This window comes from Xiphophorus couchianus, chromosome 19, assembly GCF_001444195.1.
Source record: "Xiphophorus couchianus chromosome 19, X_couchianus-1.0, whole genome shotgun sequence".
Taxonomy (NCBI): domain Eukaryota; kingdom Metazoa; phylum Chordata; class Actinopteri; order Cyprinodontiformes; family Poeciliidae; genus Xiphophorus; species Xiphophorus couchianus.
This window is the reverse complement of record NC_040246.1, coordinates 18,879,177-18,895,986: the sequence shown is the minus strand read 5'-3', so window position 1 is coordinate 18,895,986 and position 16,810 is coordinate 18,879,177. Positions and strand designations below refer to the sequence as shown.

The following is a 16,810-nucleotide window of genomic DNA, read 5'->3' as shown; positions in this document are numbered from 1 at the left end:
TCCGTGATCTCTGCCGCGGATCATCCGGGTTAGTGAGCCGGCCTCTCGGTGACCTCTCCCTGTCACCCTGCATTACGGGACGCAGAGCATGTTGGCCAATTAGACCTCGCTCTGAAACGTGTCAGTGAACGCAGCACCGTGGCGTTAAAATCCCTGTCACCCCTCAAAAAAACAAAAACAAAAAAAAAAGAAAAGAAAGTAAATATCCCAAACCAAACAGCCCAAAGGATTCCTGATTTAAAATCAACTAATTCTACTAAAAAAAGAGGCTAAACTGACATCTTTCTTGGTCAACAGTTATTTTATTAAGTTATCTTTACCTTTTTTTTTTGTTGCTTTTTTTAAACTGAAACACAACGTCACTAAAGCGCGCATGCTCAACAGGTTCACCTGTGTACAAGGTATGTATTAAAAACACCAAGCAAATGAATATGAAACTCGAAGAGACAATAGAGCAGATCGTTTTAAATAAGCAAATAAACATTATTTATAAAACTTTAAAGTAAAAATATCACAGTTCTTCTTTTCAACATGAAATACCCACAGAGAACAGCAGGTCAGGCCGGTTTGGATGGACACTCATCCCTCCTTTCATCCCTCCTTTCTTTCTTTTTTTAATATATTTCTGTCCCTTTTTTAAAAAAAAATTTCATCTTCAAGCGCTTTTAGTCCGTGAAATGTCCGGTTCCAGTTTCCACGCAGACAAACGTATAGGCCTGAAATGGCACCCACGAATGGCGGGTCCCCTCATGTTTTGGCAGCCGTCAAATGTCAGTGTGTGTGTGTGTGTGTGTGTGTGTGTGTGTGTGTGTGTGTTTTAACTCGACGCAGGCACTGTTACTTGTTTTATTGGATTGTCTTTTCCCCCTTTAATCGGTCAGTTCGCGCTGCTCAGATGTCACATTCGCTGTCGCTGGAGGTGATGGAGATGGCCGAGGCGGCCGCCTTGCTGGACAGGCTGGCCTCCGGGCTGGAGGAGTTCCCCAGGCGGTCCACCGTGCCGTCCTCATCCGCCAAGGAGCGAACCGAGCCGCCGGAGAGAACCTGCTGCTGTAGCCTGGACGGAGGGCAAGCAAAAAGAGAGACGGAGAGGCGTAAAACAGGCCGCCATGATGGAAGTCCACCCGATTGACCATGGAAAATTACAATAAAGTATTTTACAATATTTTTAAAATGATTCCATGAGATCTGGTTATTTTTTTTAAGCTATTTTAATAAGGAAATCAATTATAACTGGGATATTATAGCATTATTATCGCAAAAAAATATTATTAATTAGGTTTTAAACAAGTTGCTATGACGGAAGTCCATCCGTTTAACCGCTGGAAATTAAAATTACAATATTTAAGAAAATATTCTGAATTATCATTATTATTGTTATTATTATTATTATATATATAAAAAAATTTACACTTGTTTTAACATTAAATCAGCTCCAATTTGGCTTATTTTAGGATGATTATCACAATTTATATATATATATATATATCCTAATATTATGATTTTATGAATCAGGATTAACATACAATAATCAGCTCTGATTTAAATAAATGTTTTTAAATATTTATTTTTGGCAAAATTAGGATAAAACAAACATTTTCATTTAAAAAAAATAAATCTCACAAATTTCAGTTATTATTGTTTCAGACACAGAAATAAAAGAAAACTAAATCAGTGCAGCTTCAGTAATATTGGAGGTATTTTTGCATTCATAATAAATGAAACAATAATTTTGTCGGATATTTCTACTCACCAATCAGCCTTTTATAGTAAATTATAACGTTCAGCTTCAACTGGGCTGAATGTTGCACTGGGTTTATGCTGAGAGGTTCGGCCTGTTTTGCTAGCTGCTAAATCTGCCTCCAGATGCTAAAATCTTTTTTAAAAATTTGTCTTTTCGGGTCAGTGATGCTCCAGCTCACCTGTTCTTCGCAGCCGCCGCTCTGTCTCTTTGTCTCCGGTTCTTAAACCAGTTTCCCACCTGTGTGGGTGTGAGTCCAGTAGCCTGTGCTAGCTCCCTCTTTTTACTGGGGTTCGGGTACGGATCCTGCAGGTACCACTCTCTCAACAAGTGCCGGGTTCTCTCCTTGAAGCAGTGGGTCTTCTGCTCTCCGTCCCAGATGGTTCTGGGCAGCGGGAACTTCTTCCGGACCCGGTATTTGTCCACGGGCCCCAGCGGGCGGCCCCGCAGCTTCTCAGCCTCCTGGTAGTGCGCTTCCAGCCACAGCGCCTGCAGCTTCGTGTGCGACTCTTTGGTGAACTTGTGGTTCTCCAGGATGTGGTAGAGTTCGCGGAAATTGCCGGTGTGGAAGGCGACCACGGCCCGGGCCCTCAGCACCGACTCGTTCTTGTTGAGGACCTCGCAGGCCGCCGGCGCGACGGGCAGCGACCAGAGGAAGCGGCCGAGTCGCTCGATGTCGCCGCTCTCCTCCAGAGTCTCGCAGACCCCGGCGACCTGCTGGGGGCTGAAATTCAGGATGGGCAGCTGAAACATGGAGGCTTCTCCTGGGTTTCCACTCTCCCCCTCCCCTCGCTCTCTCTCTTTTCCTCTCTCTCTCTTTCTTTCTCGCGTCTTCTCTCCGTGCGCCGAGGCAATCCAAGGCACCCCAAAAAGAAAAAAGAAAGAAGAAGAATAAGAAGAAAAAAAGAAAAACCAAGGCAAATCCCAAAGTTAGTGGACCAACCCGTCTGAGCAGCCGAGGGAAGCGCCGCTGAGGAGGGACGATGCTGCGCGGGGCCTCGGCTACCGCATCCTCACTCCGCCGCGATGAACTTGACCGAAGATGCTGGAGCCTTTAAAGCCCGAGCGGCGGTGTATTTTTCAAGGTAGCCTGGGACTGAATGCAGGGAAGAATTAAAGCCGGAGCTGAGATGTATTTTTAAGGGAGGGGTGAGGAGGGGGGAGAGAAAAAGCTAGTCAAGCCCCCTCCGATGATTTCCTATTGGACTTGGCAGATTGGCTGCGCGGTTGCCATGGAAGCACGTCAATCACTGTCAAGTCCGGCCAATCGGGCGGAAAGGAGAGCTCAGCGCCTCCCTTTTCAAACACAATATCAACATTTTGACCCTTTTTTAAAATTTTGCTGCGCGTCCTGAAACGTTTCGACGCTCCCTTCCTTCTTCCCTTCTGTCCTTCCCTCCTTCCTTCCTTCCTTCCTTCCCTGTATGCACATTCTTTACGTCGCACAAAGTGTGCGCAGCGGATATGCGGACAGACGCACAGCCCGGTTTAACGTTGGAGCGCGTTAAGGCGGCTTTACGCAGCGAAATGACACAACTGCGCAGAAAACAAACGGCCCTGCTGCCCCCAAGGTTAAAAAAAAGAAGAAGAAAAAAGATAATGTCAGAGTGAGGAATGAAACAGACAATATCATGTTCATCCAGAGCCTGTGGCTGTGAGGGTGATCACTGGGATTCATAACGCAGCCTTGCGCATCATTAAGCTCGGTGTTTAATTTGTATTCTTTACGCATTGGTTAGATTCCCCCATTTCACAATAATCCCATCAAATTTTTTTGTTTCCTGTTTTTAATCTACGTCTCTCCAATATTTACATTTCTAGCTACATTTTTGTGTTTGTTACATAAATCAGAAAACAGACTTCCTGTATATAATCGATGTTTTCTTTATTTTCCTCCATCAGTGTCGACAGCGTTCAGTTTGTGATGCGCAAAAAACACAACAGAGGAGGAATGTGTGTGTGTGTGTGTGTGTGTGTGTGTGTGTGTGGGTGTGTGTGTGTGTGTGTGTGTGTGTGTGGGATTATGACGGCCCCGGCAGGCTCCTCGGGTTTTTTAGTGGGCTATCAGACACACTCCGTTTTGTGCGCAGGCTGATTTAGTAAATAAGAGGGCGGATAGATAGCGCAGATGGTTTGAAGTGTCGGGTCAGATTATTTCATGGCTGGATACAGTAGTAAAGTTCATTCTGACGGAAAAGCCTGATATTATTTTCACAGATACCCCCCCCCCCCTTCACTATCTCTCTCTCTGGAGAGTGAGAGAGAGAGAGAGAGGACGCGTGCGCGCACTCGCCGCACACTCCCTCTAGTTTCACCCTTTCGGGATTTTCTTATTTATTTATTTTTTCATGACTCAGTTACGAAATGCAATAAATGCTGCTCATACCGGTTCATTCAACACCAAACATTAAAATCCCCCAAAACAACAACAAAATAAAATTTGCACCCACATTTTACTGCTTTAAAAAAGAGCTTATAATTAAGAAAATTAACTTTTCAGTTGTTTTCGCCCACATTTAATCAACCTGGTGTAAATAAAGGATGGCAGCCTCTATCAGACGAAGGGGGGATAAATTGTGAGGGCGACTGACAAGGTGCCGTCCTGAAATATTCAGCTGTCAGTAAATCTTTAATGTCTGCAGGCATCCGGCCCCAAACTGAATTCACAAGGACTGCAATGCTATAGAAGAAGCATCTATTAAATATAAGCTTGGATCTCTTAAACGTTGGGTCGCAAATAACAGCAGTTTTATATACAGTACCAATTTAAAACATTTATAAAAGAACAAAAGATGATCTGTATGCTTTTCGTTTCACCTCAAAGTGATTTTCTGCCTTTGTAATCCAGCGTTCATCTAAGTTTACGCGCTGAAAACCTTGCAAATCAGCCGTTTTTATTCATTTACTGACAACATTCACGGTAACCTTCCGCTTGCACGTTGCAACCTTCTGTTTGTGTGAATATGAATTTGATGCGAGGCTGGCTGTGTGTGTGCGTCCGGGCCTGTGTCACTGTGTCAGCAGGAGATAGGCCTCCTGACACCAATATCTCCGCACATTCACTGCAACAACACAGTGCATCTCATTCAAAGACGACTATTTTTTTCCCTTTCTTGGCCGTTTACTCCATGAATCATAGAGCCGTTGCTGCAGCCTTCAAACAACAGCGCGACTTGTTTCTTGCGTTGGTTTTTATTATATCTTTTTTTTGGCGCATTGAACTGCTGATTATAGAAAGAAACACCAGAAAAATCAATCAAATCTGTGATAGAAGTTATTTCACTTCTGCTCAGCAGCAGCAACTTTCGTGATTTGCAGAAAGATCAAATATAAAACTTGACTGAAAATGAAATGAGCGGTTAAGGCGAAAGCATATTGTTTTAAAAAAACTGAAATTCAGAGGTAGTTTAAAACTTTTTAAGTGTTTAAAATTGTTGTTTTTAATCTGTTTTTGTAAATAAATTCATCTGTAGAGTTTAAGAAGAACTGCTAGCCTTCATACAAGAATAAATAGAGAAAATGACGTCAATGCTCTCTAACGCAGATGTTTACCAAACAATTATCAATAAATAAAAACCAGAGTAAAAATGTGGAATCATTCTGTAATTGTCATTTCTTACACAAATCAAATTGTGCTGGAGAACTAAGCGGAGTTTTGAACAAGACAGTTATCAGCTGAAACAATAAAACTCATTCAAATCAAGAGTGTGGAGAAAGATGCTGCTTCAAACGTAATATTCAGATTGCAAAAGGAAAGAAATGGAAGCACTGGGACAGACAATTCAAGCAAAACCCAAAGAAAACTTACAAATTAATAAATCAAAGTAACAAATGGATAAAATGGGAGTAAATACAAAACATTATTCAGAGATAAACAGAAATAAAAAACAAAGATCCACATGAAAACAGAGAAGTATTGGAAGTAGCAGCAAAAAGTGTGTGTGGGTGTGTGTGTGTGCGTGTGTGTGTGTGTGTGTGTGTGTGTGCGTGTGTGTGCACCATATGCGACAAAGGGGCGCTGCGCTAGAGGGGGCGCCAAAAATGGTGTAAACAATATTTCTAGTCAGCATTTCCTGCATTGAGTTTCTGCATGTGTAAATGATTTTATCTATAATGTGTCAGAATTCACTTCAGAAACTACAAAGCGGGATTGAGCGATTAATCCTGGATCCTTTGTTTAGCTGAGCGCAAGAAGAACTGCAGCACATTTCTGCTGCACAGCAAATTTAAAGCATAATCTGTGCAGGAAACAGTCACATAGTTTCATCCTAAAACAGGGTTTGCTGAAGGTGGAAGCGTTTGTTTGGGTTGAGATGTATGTGGCAACCGAGTCAAGAGTTTTATTTTACTGTTCCTCAGGAAATGAAGATCCAGTCAGGTATCAGTCCAACTGGGGATTCGTGGAAAGTGGAAATGATGGTGCACAGCGGATCAGTCTGCTGCAGGAGCCATGATGTTGGAACCTAATTGATGGAGGATATTGCTTTTATCGTAGGAGTAAAATGGTTGGGAGTGAATCGTCTGAGGGAGATGGGAGTAAATCCAAAACATTATTCAAAGCTAAGCAGAAAAAAACAAGGATCCAGAGGAAAACTGACAAGTACTGGAAGTGATAGCGGTGAGGAAAAAATGGGCGTGTACTGCATGCAAAGGGGCGCTGCTGCAGGGGGCGCTGCAGCAGGGGGCGCTGCTACAGATTCCTCTGAGTAACAAAATCAGCCAAATTTTAAAAAAATTCAAAATCTGTTTCTTTCAATAAAATAACTTATGAAACTTTAACAAAAACTGCAGATGTCTGTGTTTGGTGAATTTTTGGTTAAACGTGTTTGTTTTTTCTTCAGTGGGTAGAAAATCCAGAAATTTTACAAAAGTAAGAGTAAAAATACTTCATAATGAACTTTCTCTAGTAAAAATAAAAAGCAAATATACACATAAAAGTAAAAATTTTTTCAAAAGAGTTACTGAAGTAAATGTAACTAGTAATTTCCTGGCTACTTTTTACTTTTACTTGAGTACAGATATGTTGAAGTAGTGCTTCTCCTACTTGAGTACAACCTCAGGGTACTCTGCCCACCTCTGCTGCTCGGTTTCTTTTTGCGATAGCAGCACATTTACTTCTGTCATCATTAGCATGTAGCTGGGTCGCAGCTCGCCCAGGGCGGAGGGGGGGAAGGGAGGGAAAGGAGCGGGAACAGTTACGAACAGGCTGGAAATGACCCAGATTCCCTGGGATCACTGGAGCAGACGAGACGCTACAAGAGCCTGTCACCAACGGCCCTCCTGCTACTATCCCATGCAGACCTACTGCACCTTTCTCTAAACCCATCTGGTGCCTTTCCTTCTGCTCCTCCTCAGTTTATCTCATCTTAACACTGCGGCGTTAACGCACTCTGAGTTTACTCTTTCTGCAGAATAAAAGCAGGCAGGCAGTGTATTCAGACTCATAATGCTGCTGCTGCACATTTCCTGAGGCAAACAGAAGATGCTGATGTTACAGCATGATTTCTCTCTGTACCGTTCTGACATACTGTCAGCTGCCTCAGCTCAGGATTAACTTTCCAATTAAGATATCACATCAGCAATGGTACCAATAACCCCACAGTGACCCGGACACATTTAAAAAAGTCTGACATGTTGCCACGTGGCTCCACAGCGACAGAAGAGTTAAGCCAAATCTCTCCCAGAGTTGTGTTTCAGACCCAATTGCCCCCGGGGCAGCACTAGCTCTCGACGCTACGTTTAATCTGTGGATTTGTGGTAACAGAGAAGACTTCTTATCCGCTGACCCATTGGCCCCTAGTGTACGCAATCCTGTGCCTTTCAGTCACACAGCACAGCTGACATGGAGAGAGGAGAGCCAAAACAGGCAGCAGGGATCTGGGGGAAGAGGCCAAGCGGTGCCTCACACACACACACACACACACACACACACACACACACACAGACACACACACACACACACACCCACACACACACACACACACACACACACACACACACACACACACACACACACACACACACACACACACAGAGAGAGAGATCCCAGTGCAAATATCTTAGTGCATTCAAAATAACACAAAACTAACGTACAAGCAGAGTTGGGTAGGAACTAGTTACATTTACTTGAGTAGTTTTTTTAGAGTATTTTTACTACGCTGTACAGCTTTATTAGTTTTATTATGAAGTATTTTTTCTCTTACTTGAGTAAAATTTCTGGATTTTCTACCCACTGAAAGAAAAACAAACATGTTTAAACCAAAAATTCTCCACACAGACACACACCTGCAGTTTTTGTTAAAGTTTCATAAGTTTTTATTGAAAGAAACTGATTTGGAAAAAAAAATACTTTGCCTGACTTTGTTATTTTTTGTTACTTATATGAATTATTGTCATTTTGGTTCTTAAATACCAAAATGTCCACGTAGCTTCATATTTTTTGTCCGTCTGATTATGTAATTTTTAAATATTAAATGATTGATCATTTGATCAGTTACTCAGTACTTGAGTAGAGTTTTTACCAAATACCTTTTTACTCCTATTCAAGTATTTTCTTGGATGGCTACTTTTTATAATTACTGGAGTAAAAATATATTGAAGTAACACTACTTTTACTTGAGTACAATTTTTTTTGTACTTTCTTCAAAAGCTACTGGTTATCAGTAACTTTTGAGCAAGATATAAGAGTTTTAAGTCAATAATTCCTTAATTTTGAGTGAAAAAGTACAGAAAATGTCTGCCTATAAGGAAAAAAATCTGCCAGTGGAACTAGTACTATTTTTTAAAATCAATATTAAGGAATTATTTACTTAAAACAAGCTCCCATATCTTGAAAGAAAGTTACTTTCAAGTCAGTTTTGTCTACTTAAAGATATTTGCACCTCAAACTAGACCCAAATTCTTGGTAAAATTCTGTGTTTTTGCAGTGCAGTCCTGCATAGACACAATTTGGGCAGATGCCCAGGTCAGCATTGGTGTAGGGGTTGATATGTACAAACATCTGGATTTAAAAAATATCCTGTTTTTGCAGATTGGTTGAGATTGAAGTTAAATTTGTAGGAGTTGTTTTGGATCATAAACCGAACTGGAAATCTCATTTATGCAAAACTATGTTATGTGAAGCATTTGACTTCAAAATAAAGTAAAAGATGTTTAAGATCTGCAGTGAAAAACACCAAATCTTACCAAGGACTTTTGGTCTAGTTTGTACTGCAACTTTGAATAAGTAAAAACTAACAAATAACTTTTCAGCAAGATATTGCAGTTTATTTTAAGGAAATAATTCCTTAACATTGATGAAAATTGAAGAGTTTCACTGGTATTTTATTTCCTGAACCATATGGGAAAAATAATCTTCCAATGGAACAACTTTTTCACAAATATTAAGGAATCATTAACTCTAAACAAGCTCCTACATCTTGATGAAAAGTTACTTATAAGTTAGTTTTGTCTTATTTTAAAAATACTTGGTGTTTTTGCACTGACCAGCTCAGCTACTTTAATAACAATCAAAACAAATGAAATCCGACTTCTGCTAAACTAATTCGCTGCTGCATGGTGGTTTAAACGCTGAGATGCTTGGAACAGCGGCTTATTCATGCTGAAGTGTTTGCAAAGCTCCTGTTAAAAAAGGTATATTTTGGTTAGATCACACAAACATATTGGACCTGGGTCAAAGAGATTTTCTCTTGTGTAAATCTCTGCAGGCTTCCTGCATATTGCAAAAGGTCTTACCAACCATCTATTGCCTGTAAACGTAACTTCACTGAAATTCTCCTTTTGTCATGCCGCTCAGAATTGAAATGCCGAATTGAGTGTGTGTGTGTGTGTGTTTTTTTTCTTTTCCAGAATCTCAAAGCTCCATCTTCACCGCCGGTTGAAACCTGACGGAGGGAGGCTCCGTTTGACTGCTGCAAACAAACAATACAGTAAGGAAGGGCCTTGAATCCTTGGCAGAAAGCCATTAGTAATACCTTGAAACCTACCCTTTTTTTTCCTTCAAAAAACACATTTGTAGAGCATGTTACAGAGCGCATGCAATTATTACATCCATTCCACTCTTGAATGCAGTCAATTTCTGGCCAGATAAAGGGCTAAATGAAACTAGGGGGAGTGCATGGTGCACAGTGCAGCACTTTATCCAGCCTGCATTTGTGAGTGTTTGTGTAAGAGCAACAGAAAGAGCAGAAATTACAAATGAACAGACGTATAACATCACCTATATAGAACTCGGACAACAAAGTACTTGTGGGTATGAAGCAACGTTGTGTTTGTCAAATCCAACATGGCAGGATGGCAATCAGGAACGGTTGACCACATGGTTTATATTTTTATATATATATATATATATATATATATATATATATATATATACAGAAAATGAAGAGCCCACTGCTTTGAACCCCACTGAAAACCTTCTGGTTTTTCCACCAAATATTAATTTCTGAACTCTTCTTGAGTTAAAACATTAATATTGTTGTTTTTAAATGAATATAAACTTGCTTTCTTTGCATTATCTGAGGTCTGAAAGCACTGCATCTTTGTTGTTATTTTTACCATTTCCCATTTTCTGCAAATAAATAAAAATATTTTGCTTGGAATTTCAAAGACATGCTGTCAGTAGTTCATAAAATAAAATAAAATAAAGTTCATTTTACTCAAACATTTACCTATGAAAGGTGAAATCAGAGAAACTGATTTATTAAGTTGTCTCTTTATTTTTTTTCCAGATCTGTATACATGTTTCTGTATCTTTTCTTATTGCTTTTTAATGTCATTGAATGTAATATTCTAATCTTAAGCATTGGAAAATCATAGAAATTATCATGTATAAAAGCTTACAAACAATAATTAATATAAAATAAGTGTAAAAAAAAACTCCTGGATGATAAGAGATCAGTTTATGAAAGTACTGAAAGTACACACCTGTGTTGTGCAGGTTTGCTTCCAGATTCTGGAAAATAAAGTCATGAAATACAATCATATTCAATAATTGTGAATATTATGCAAAAGTTGATTTATTGCAGTAACTCAATTCACTACACAAAATTATTGCATAGATTTTTAGACATGCATTTCTGCAAATTAAGATGAAAACTGTAAACTTAATCAAATCTACCAATCTATGCATAATGTCATTAACTGTAAGCAGGAAATCATCATAAATAACTAAATAAAGTACATTGATGCTTGCAGACATCAGTCTGAGTGTAATTAAGGCGCATGATGTGAACTGGTTTACTGAAATAATTGAACTTTTCAGTAATATTCCAACTTATTGAACGCGACTGTAAATATATAGAAATGAGTAGCATGTGTGGATGGATTGCAGATTTTACGTGACAAGACAGTGGGATGAATAAATGCATGCCGCCGCCCACACACCACTCTGAACACTGACACAATTTAGAACCGATCAGGACGCCACCGCGAAAATAAAATAATAATAAAACTGAACATCACATCACAGCCACGAGAAATTTAGTCATTTATTCAACTCTATTCTGACACCTGTAAATAGTGAGGGTGTTTTTACTGTAGCGCCAGCGAGAGCGGAGGCACAGAGACCAGGAAGGCTTTTGTGCACAAACACCGAACAGCAAAGCTTTTTTCTTCTTTTATGGTGCATCAATTCCAGCCGTCTTTTTCCCCCACTTTGCATCCTGGTGGAGGTAAAACAGAATAAAACAAAAATAATCAAATAAATAAGCAGCGGTGCTTGTGATCAGATCTTCTTGACGACTCTGAAAGGTGACAGAAGTCAAAACCCATCATGGTCAGAGCTCTTTTGCTGCCAGGCGGCCACAGGATATGTGAGCCGCGGCTGCAGGTCGCGACGCCGCAGCCACAACCGCCTGAGCCTCACCTCCACTTCACATTGTCTAAGAGCCTCTTTGCCTCAAACTCAACACACACACACACCCCTGCGCACACACACCCCTCCCACACACACACACAGCTTTCAATAAATGTCTTCTAGCAACACACTTTGCTCTTTTGTCTGCACTATCACAGCTTCTTCCAACAGTGACATTTACACATTTTTCTTTAGGATGTGTGCGACTTAACGCGCCGTGAGTGAGAAAGAGGTCCTTTCTCCTTCCCACATGGCACCTTGGATTTATTTTCATGTATTGTGTTATTTATGTCTAACATCAGCAATATGCATGCAGGAAGTGCGATAGATTTTTAAAAGAAATCTATAAAAACATCTGAAGTGCCCATTATCTTAGAGACAGAGACTCAGACTCAGAGGGCACTGACTTCACCTTGGAGAAAGAATCAGTTTATAGTAAATGCTTCACTCCTGCATGTGTGCCACAGTGATCCAAAGGACCTGAGTAAGCTGATTAGTTTCTATTAAATGCTATAATTTAGTGTTGCAGTGAGGCTCATTTCAGAGACTCGCTCAGGTTTGCACAAAGACACTCAGCGCCTTTTGAAAACTGATATGCTTTTCTGAATAAAGTTGCAGGATGGAGCATGTTTGAATAAAACTGGTTAAGATCAGGGCTGCAACTAACGATTATTTGATGATTAATCGAGTAATCGAATAAAAAATATTTCACATTCTGCAGATTTTTCTTTTAACCACATCAGCCTTTTTATACTATATCAAAAAAATCATTCAATAATACCAATAAATAAATAATTAAATTCCTTTATAAGTAAGGAAACAAACATTTTATTGCATAAATGCAACAATATGTAGCTTTAGTAAATTCAAACCATGCAATTTCAGAAGTTTCAGCTAAGATGTTTTTAATCTTAAATGTAACATGTATATTTATTTTGGATTAATTTCTGCTCTGAATATGTTTTTTTTCTCCAGAAAAAATAACATAACTCCAGTTAACGATTAATCGATTACTAAATTGGAAATTAGTTGATCACGATTAATCGTTCCAACCCCGCATGCTTGACATGTACAGGCATGCAGCTCGATTGCAAAATCTGCAAAAAACAAGCCAGCTGAAGTAAAAAACATGTAAAATATCCTTTATGATAAGGAAAATTGTTTACAACTCATATTCCCCAAACTGCAAAACGTCGCTATGCAACAACAAAGCATTTGTTTAGCCATTTTAACCAGGTGAAGCTAAAATTATGCCACTTGAGAAGTTTTGAGTGGCATTTTTTAATCTTAAAGGTAAAATTAATATTAGTTTCGGCTTAATTTCTGCTCTCAATATGTTATTTTTTCAGAAAAAGGCCTCTTTCTGAGCAAACTCCGGTTAACAATTAATTGATCACTAAATTAGTTGATTACAATTAATCGTTTCAGCCACAAGCATGCAGCTCGATTGCAAAATCTGCCAAAAACAAGCCAGCGGAAGTAAAAACAGATGAAATATCCTTTATGATGAGGAAATGTGTTTAAAAGGAGCACCAACACTAACGTGGGAGTTGCCTTCACTGTGAAGGGCAGAAGCTGGGCACATAGCCTGTATTTTCTGGACTCCTAATGTCTGTCATCTGTGCTTTATTGATGGCTTATGTCAAATGCCATGCTGACAGAGCTCATTAGGATGAAGGGAATCGTCTAGGTAGAGGCAGGAGAAGGCAGAGCTGATCTCTGTGTGCGTAATGCTCACCACTGTACCTAGAGGGTGATGCCTCTGACAGCAGGGAGCTGAGAGGGCTTTGTGTGAGCCGGGGTGAGGGAGAAATGTGCATGTGTGTTGATGTCATTGCTCGAGTTAACGGGTGTCACCGAGCAGGTCCCCGCTTGATGTCGGGACTCCAAACACAACTGACAGGCTGACAGTCATATCTCTTTCGCCACTCGCACATGCTCAAATATTTATCCGCACACGGCCCGTCTCGGAGACTTCAGCAGGCTTGTGCTGCAAGGACAAGGCCCAGCGGAGCCTTCAGAGACCTTCAGAAGATTGAGTCAAATGGTTTCCTCGCAACTTCCTGTTCTTCTGCAGCCTGAACATTGCTTTCCAACGCAATTTCATTAGATTCTAATCTCTCTTTTCTGCTCCGCCGGGGCTTTTTACCATTTGATCTTTTTTAAATACGTTTTTGTTTTCAAAATGTTTTTTAGTTTGATTTCTTGTTTTTCTTTAGGTCTGTATCCTCTTTCTCTTTCTCCTCTCTCTGAGATCTAGGAGAGGAGGTGCACACAGGCTTGATTGACAGCAGTAAGACCCTCCTCCTGTCTCTGATTGGTTGTTTAAGCACTGAGCACTCGGGGAAGGTAGAGGAGGTCGACTTTTCCCCCAGATTTCCTGTCTCACTTCAAATTCAAATGTACTTTATTAATCCCAAGGGGAAATTAGATATCATACTCGTATTACACTGACACGGCAGTTTTAATTAATAAATATGAAAACAAATATAAAAGTTACATACAGTTTAACATGCATTAGTAGGTAATTCCATTAACATTTCATACAAGTTTTGTATGTATTTATCGAAGTGGATTTTTCCGGTAGAATTTCAGCCAATCAGTGAACAGAAGAGAAGTTGCGACGTAATGACGTCGATTTTCTGCGCTGTTTTAGAATTGTAGCCTATTTGTGGTTTTAGCAGTTGAAGCGGACGAAGCCAACAGAGCCGTTCAGACCGCGTTAGCCCCGCTTCCAGATATTGAGTTAACATTAACGGCCATGTTGTTCGGATCGGCGCTTCCCTCTGTTCTCAGAGGAGAGCGGTTGTTTACAGCGAAGGCAACTTCCGCTTAGCTTAGCATCGATCCGGCGCATTGCATACGTAACGGCTAAACTTTAGCGATCGGGTAAACATAGCTGCGCCGATCACGCAGAACAAAATATGACATCCAAACACACAGATAAGTCATTGTGTATGCAGCCGAGGCGCCGCTTTCGCTTTTTATATGTTAGAAAAACATTTTACACATCATCATTCAGTGATTATCCTCTGATAGCTGGCAGTGATACTGCTCTAAACAGCTGAATCCATATTCGCTTTAGCCAACGGCATCGCTGATGAGCTCAGACTGTTATGTGACATCTTAATATACTGATTAAAAATGCATGTTTGGAGGGTGAGCAGAGAGGTGCTCCCGGTGCTCCTGCCAGGGAAGATTAAATCAGTCTACTTAACAGGCATGCTGGGGATTGGGGTCAGTGTAAATGAGAAAGCTGGAAGAAAACACAGAACATGGCGAAATTATGATATCTGAGTAGAGAATGCATTATCTAAAACAAATCTGTGCTGAATTAGAGAGACAGTTTCAGCTGAGTAACACAAAAAAACAACAAATCAGTCTGATCCAGAGGTTGGAGTCAGTCATGAATGGGAGATAAGTGCATCCAAAACCCATGAAGAATTGGATCCAAGGCCGTCAGCATCCAGTTTGACCAACATGCTGCCAAATAGTTTGGCAGAGCAGAATCCATCAGCAGCACGGAGGCTGATTAGGGGAAAGTCATAAAAACCGGTGAGTGAATTGAGATCTGGGAGGTAGGATGGTGGCGTTCCAAAAAGACGCAGCTGTTAATCCAATCATCCCAGAACCAAAGTCCACACAGGAACCAAGCTGAGCTAATTAATGGTGCTGCTTTGTTTGTGCCAGACACACACACACACACACACACACACACACACACACACACACACACACACACACACACACACACACACCTTCACATCCACAGGTGGAGGAAAACAAACAGAGCAGGGAGGGGAAAACATCCCAAAATGTCTTCCTTTTAACCTCAAACCCAAACAAACAAAACAAATAAGATCTTTTTACTGTTTCAGTGAAATAACCTTTAATTAATCTTAAAATATAACATATTTTGGCTCAATAGGTCATATATTTTATTAATTTATTTATAATTTAGATGCTTGAAGCTTTACGAAAGAGCAATATTTGTTTATTTTTGTTGGTCTCAATTGCAGAGCATCTACAGATTAAACTTTCAAACACTTCAGCAGGGTTTCCCTCACTGTATCATAAGCCTGGCGGGCCACCAGGCTTTACTTGTGCCCCCACCAGGCCTAGCATTGTTAATTTATTAGTTTTTTGTATGATTGCCTTTTTTTTAAGACTTTATAGTTGGTGTTTAGGTATTAATCTTTCAGCCTTCCAAAAATGCATAACTACTGAATGATATTTTTAAATTTCCTGTCAACTTTAAACATTTTTAAACTCAAAAAAGCGGCAGGTGGCTGGATGACTGCCGTAGCACCCTGAGAACCGGGCTAAGCAAGTTTTCTGGGGGAAACCTTGACTTCAGAGTATGATAACATCGTGCATTTGAGGGGAGCTACGATTTTGTTTACAAGTTTACAAACCCTCCTCTGTCAGGTATGGAAAAAAAAACCTTTGCTTTCCTCCTTCATTTGGACACAAATTTTATGCAATTCAACAGAAAAACAGACTGATTTATTCAGGGGAAACATGAAACATAAAATCTACAATAAGTGTCAACCTACTTGATCTTTTGGACTGCACATGATTTCACTCGTCCTAACAAAAATCCTATTTTCACTTATTATGATGCTATCATATCTATCATAGGTACCTATCATACCTTTTTGTTGATTTTCTATTGTTTTTCTTGAAATTGCAGCAATGAAATTAAATTTTGGTTTCATCAGATCATCACTCATTGTCCCACATAACAGGAGAATGAGAAAAAATGTGCAAAAGCAAATAAATTATTTGAAATCTAACAGTATTTAGAAGTGATTAGCTTCTTATCAGCTGGTTTATTATAAATGTTTCTCGTTGCCAAAGTAGTGAAAAGAGAAATGATTGGTAAAAGCAGAGACCTTCACAGAAAAAAAAGCCTCACAGTTGCAAAATATACTTTTGTTAGTGATTACAGTTTTCTAAACTTCTGAATGTTCCAGTGAGACTCAACTGGAAAGTGGAAATAACATAATTTCACCTGAAATCAGATACGATTTCTGACAAAGTGGTCAAAAAAATCATCAGAAAAGTTATCGAAGAGCAACAACCAACCAGAGCCAAGAGGCGGGTCTTAGTGCTGTCAATCATGCGCTGTGTGGCCCTTGTTTTCTGCTGCGCTGCAGCTGGCAGAGCCTGTCAGGAATGCTAATGCTAGTTAGCATAGCCATGCACTTTGC

General features: G+C 40.0%; 2 protein-coding genes across 2 annotated transcripts in view; both read right to left on the bottom strand.

Annotated features, from left to right (window-relative positions):
* Positions 1-282: 282 nt before the first annotated feature.
* six6a (SIX homeobox 6a) lies at positions 283-3,969 on the bottom strand. Its single transcript, XM_027999848.1, has 2 exons — positions 1,923-3,969; positions 283-1,057 (listed from the first exon to the last, which is right to left on the bottom strand). Exons 1-2 carry the CDS (start codon positions 2,492-2,494, stop codon positions 892-894), a joined length of 738 nt encoding a protein of 245 aa, XP_027855649.1. The 5' UTR covers positions 2,495-3,969; the 3' UTR covers positions 283-891.
* Positions 3,970-11,211: 7,242 nt separating this feature from the next.
* ppm1aa (protein phosphatase, Mg2+/Mn2+ dependent, 1Aa) overlaps positions 11,212-16,810 on the bottom strand; it is a 56,759-nt gene continuing 51,160 nt past the window's right edge. The window contains exon 6 of the mRNA XM_027999917.1: positions 11,212-11,403. Coding sequence (XP_027855718.1) covers positions 11,359-11,403 — 45 coding nt within the window. The 3' untranslated portion in view covers positions 11,212-11,358. The remainder of the gene's footprint in view (positions 11,404-16,810) is intronic.

Bases quoted from the DNA above. Each gene is read 5' to 3' on its own strand.
- six6a (XM_027999848.1), bottom strand. From the start codon at position 2,494: ATGTTTCAGCTGCCCATCCTGAATTTCAGCCCCCAGCAGGTCGCCGGG. The intron at 1,058-1,922 runs GTGAGCTGGAGC...CCCTCCGTCCAG, and splicing joins GCGGCGGCTGCGAAGAACAG to GCTACAGCAGCAGGTTCTCT.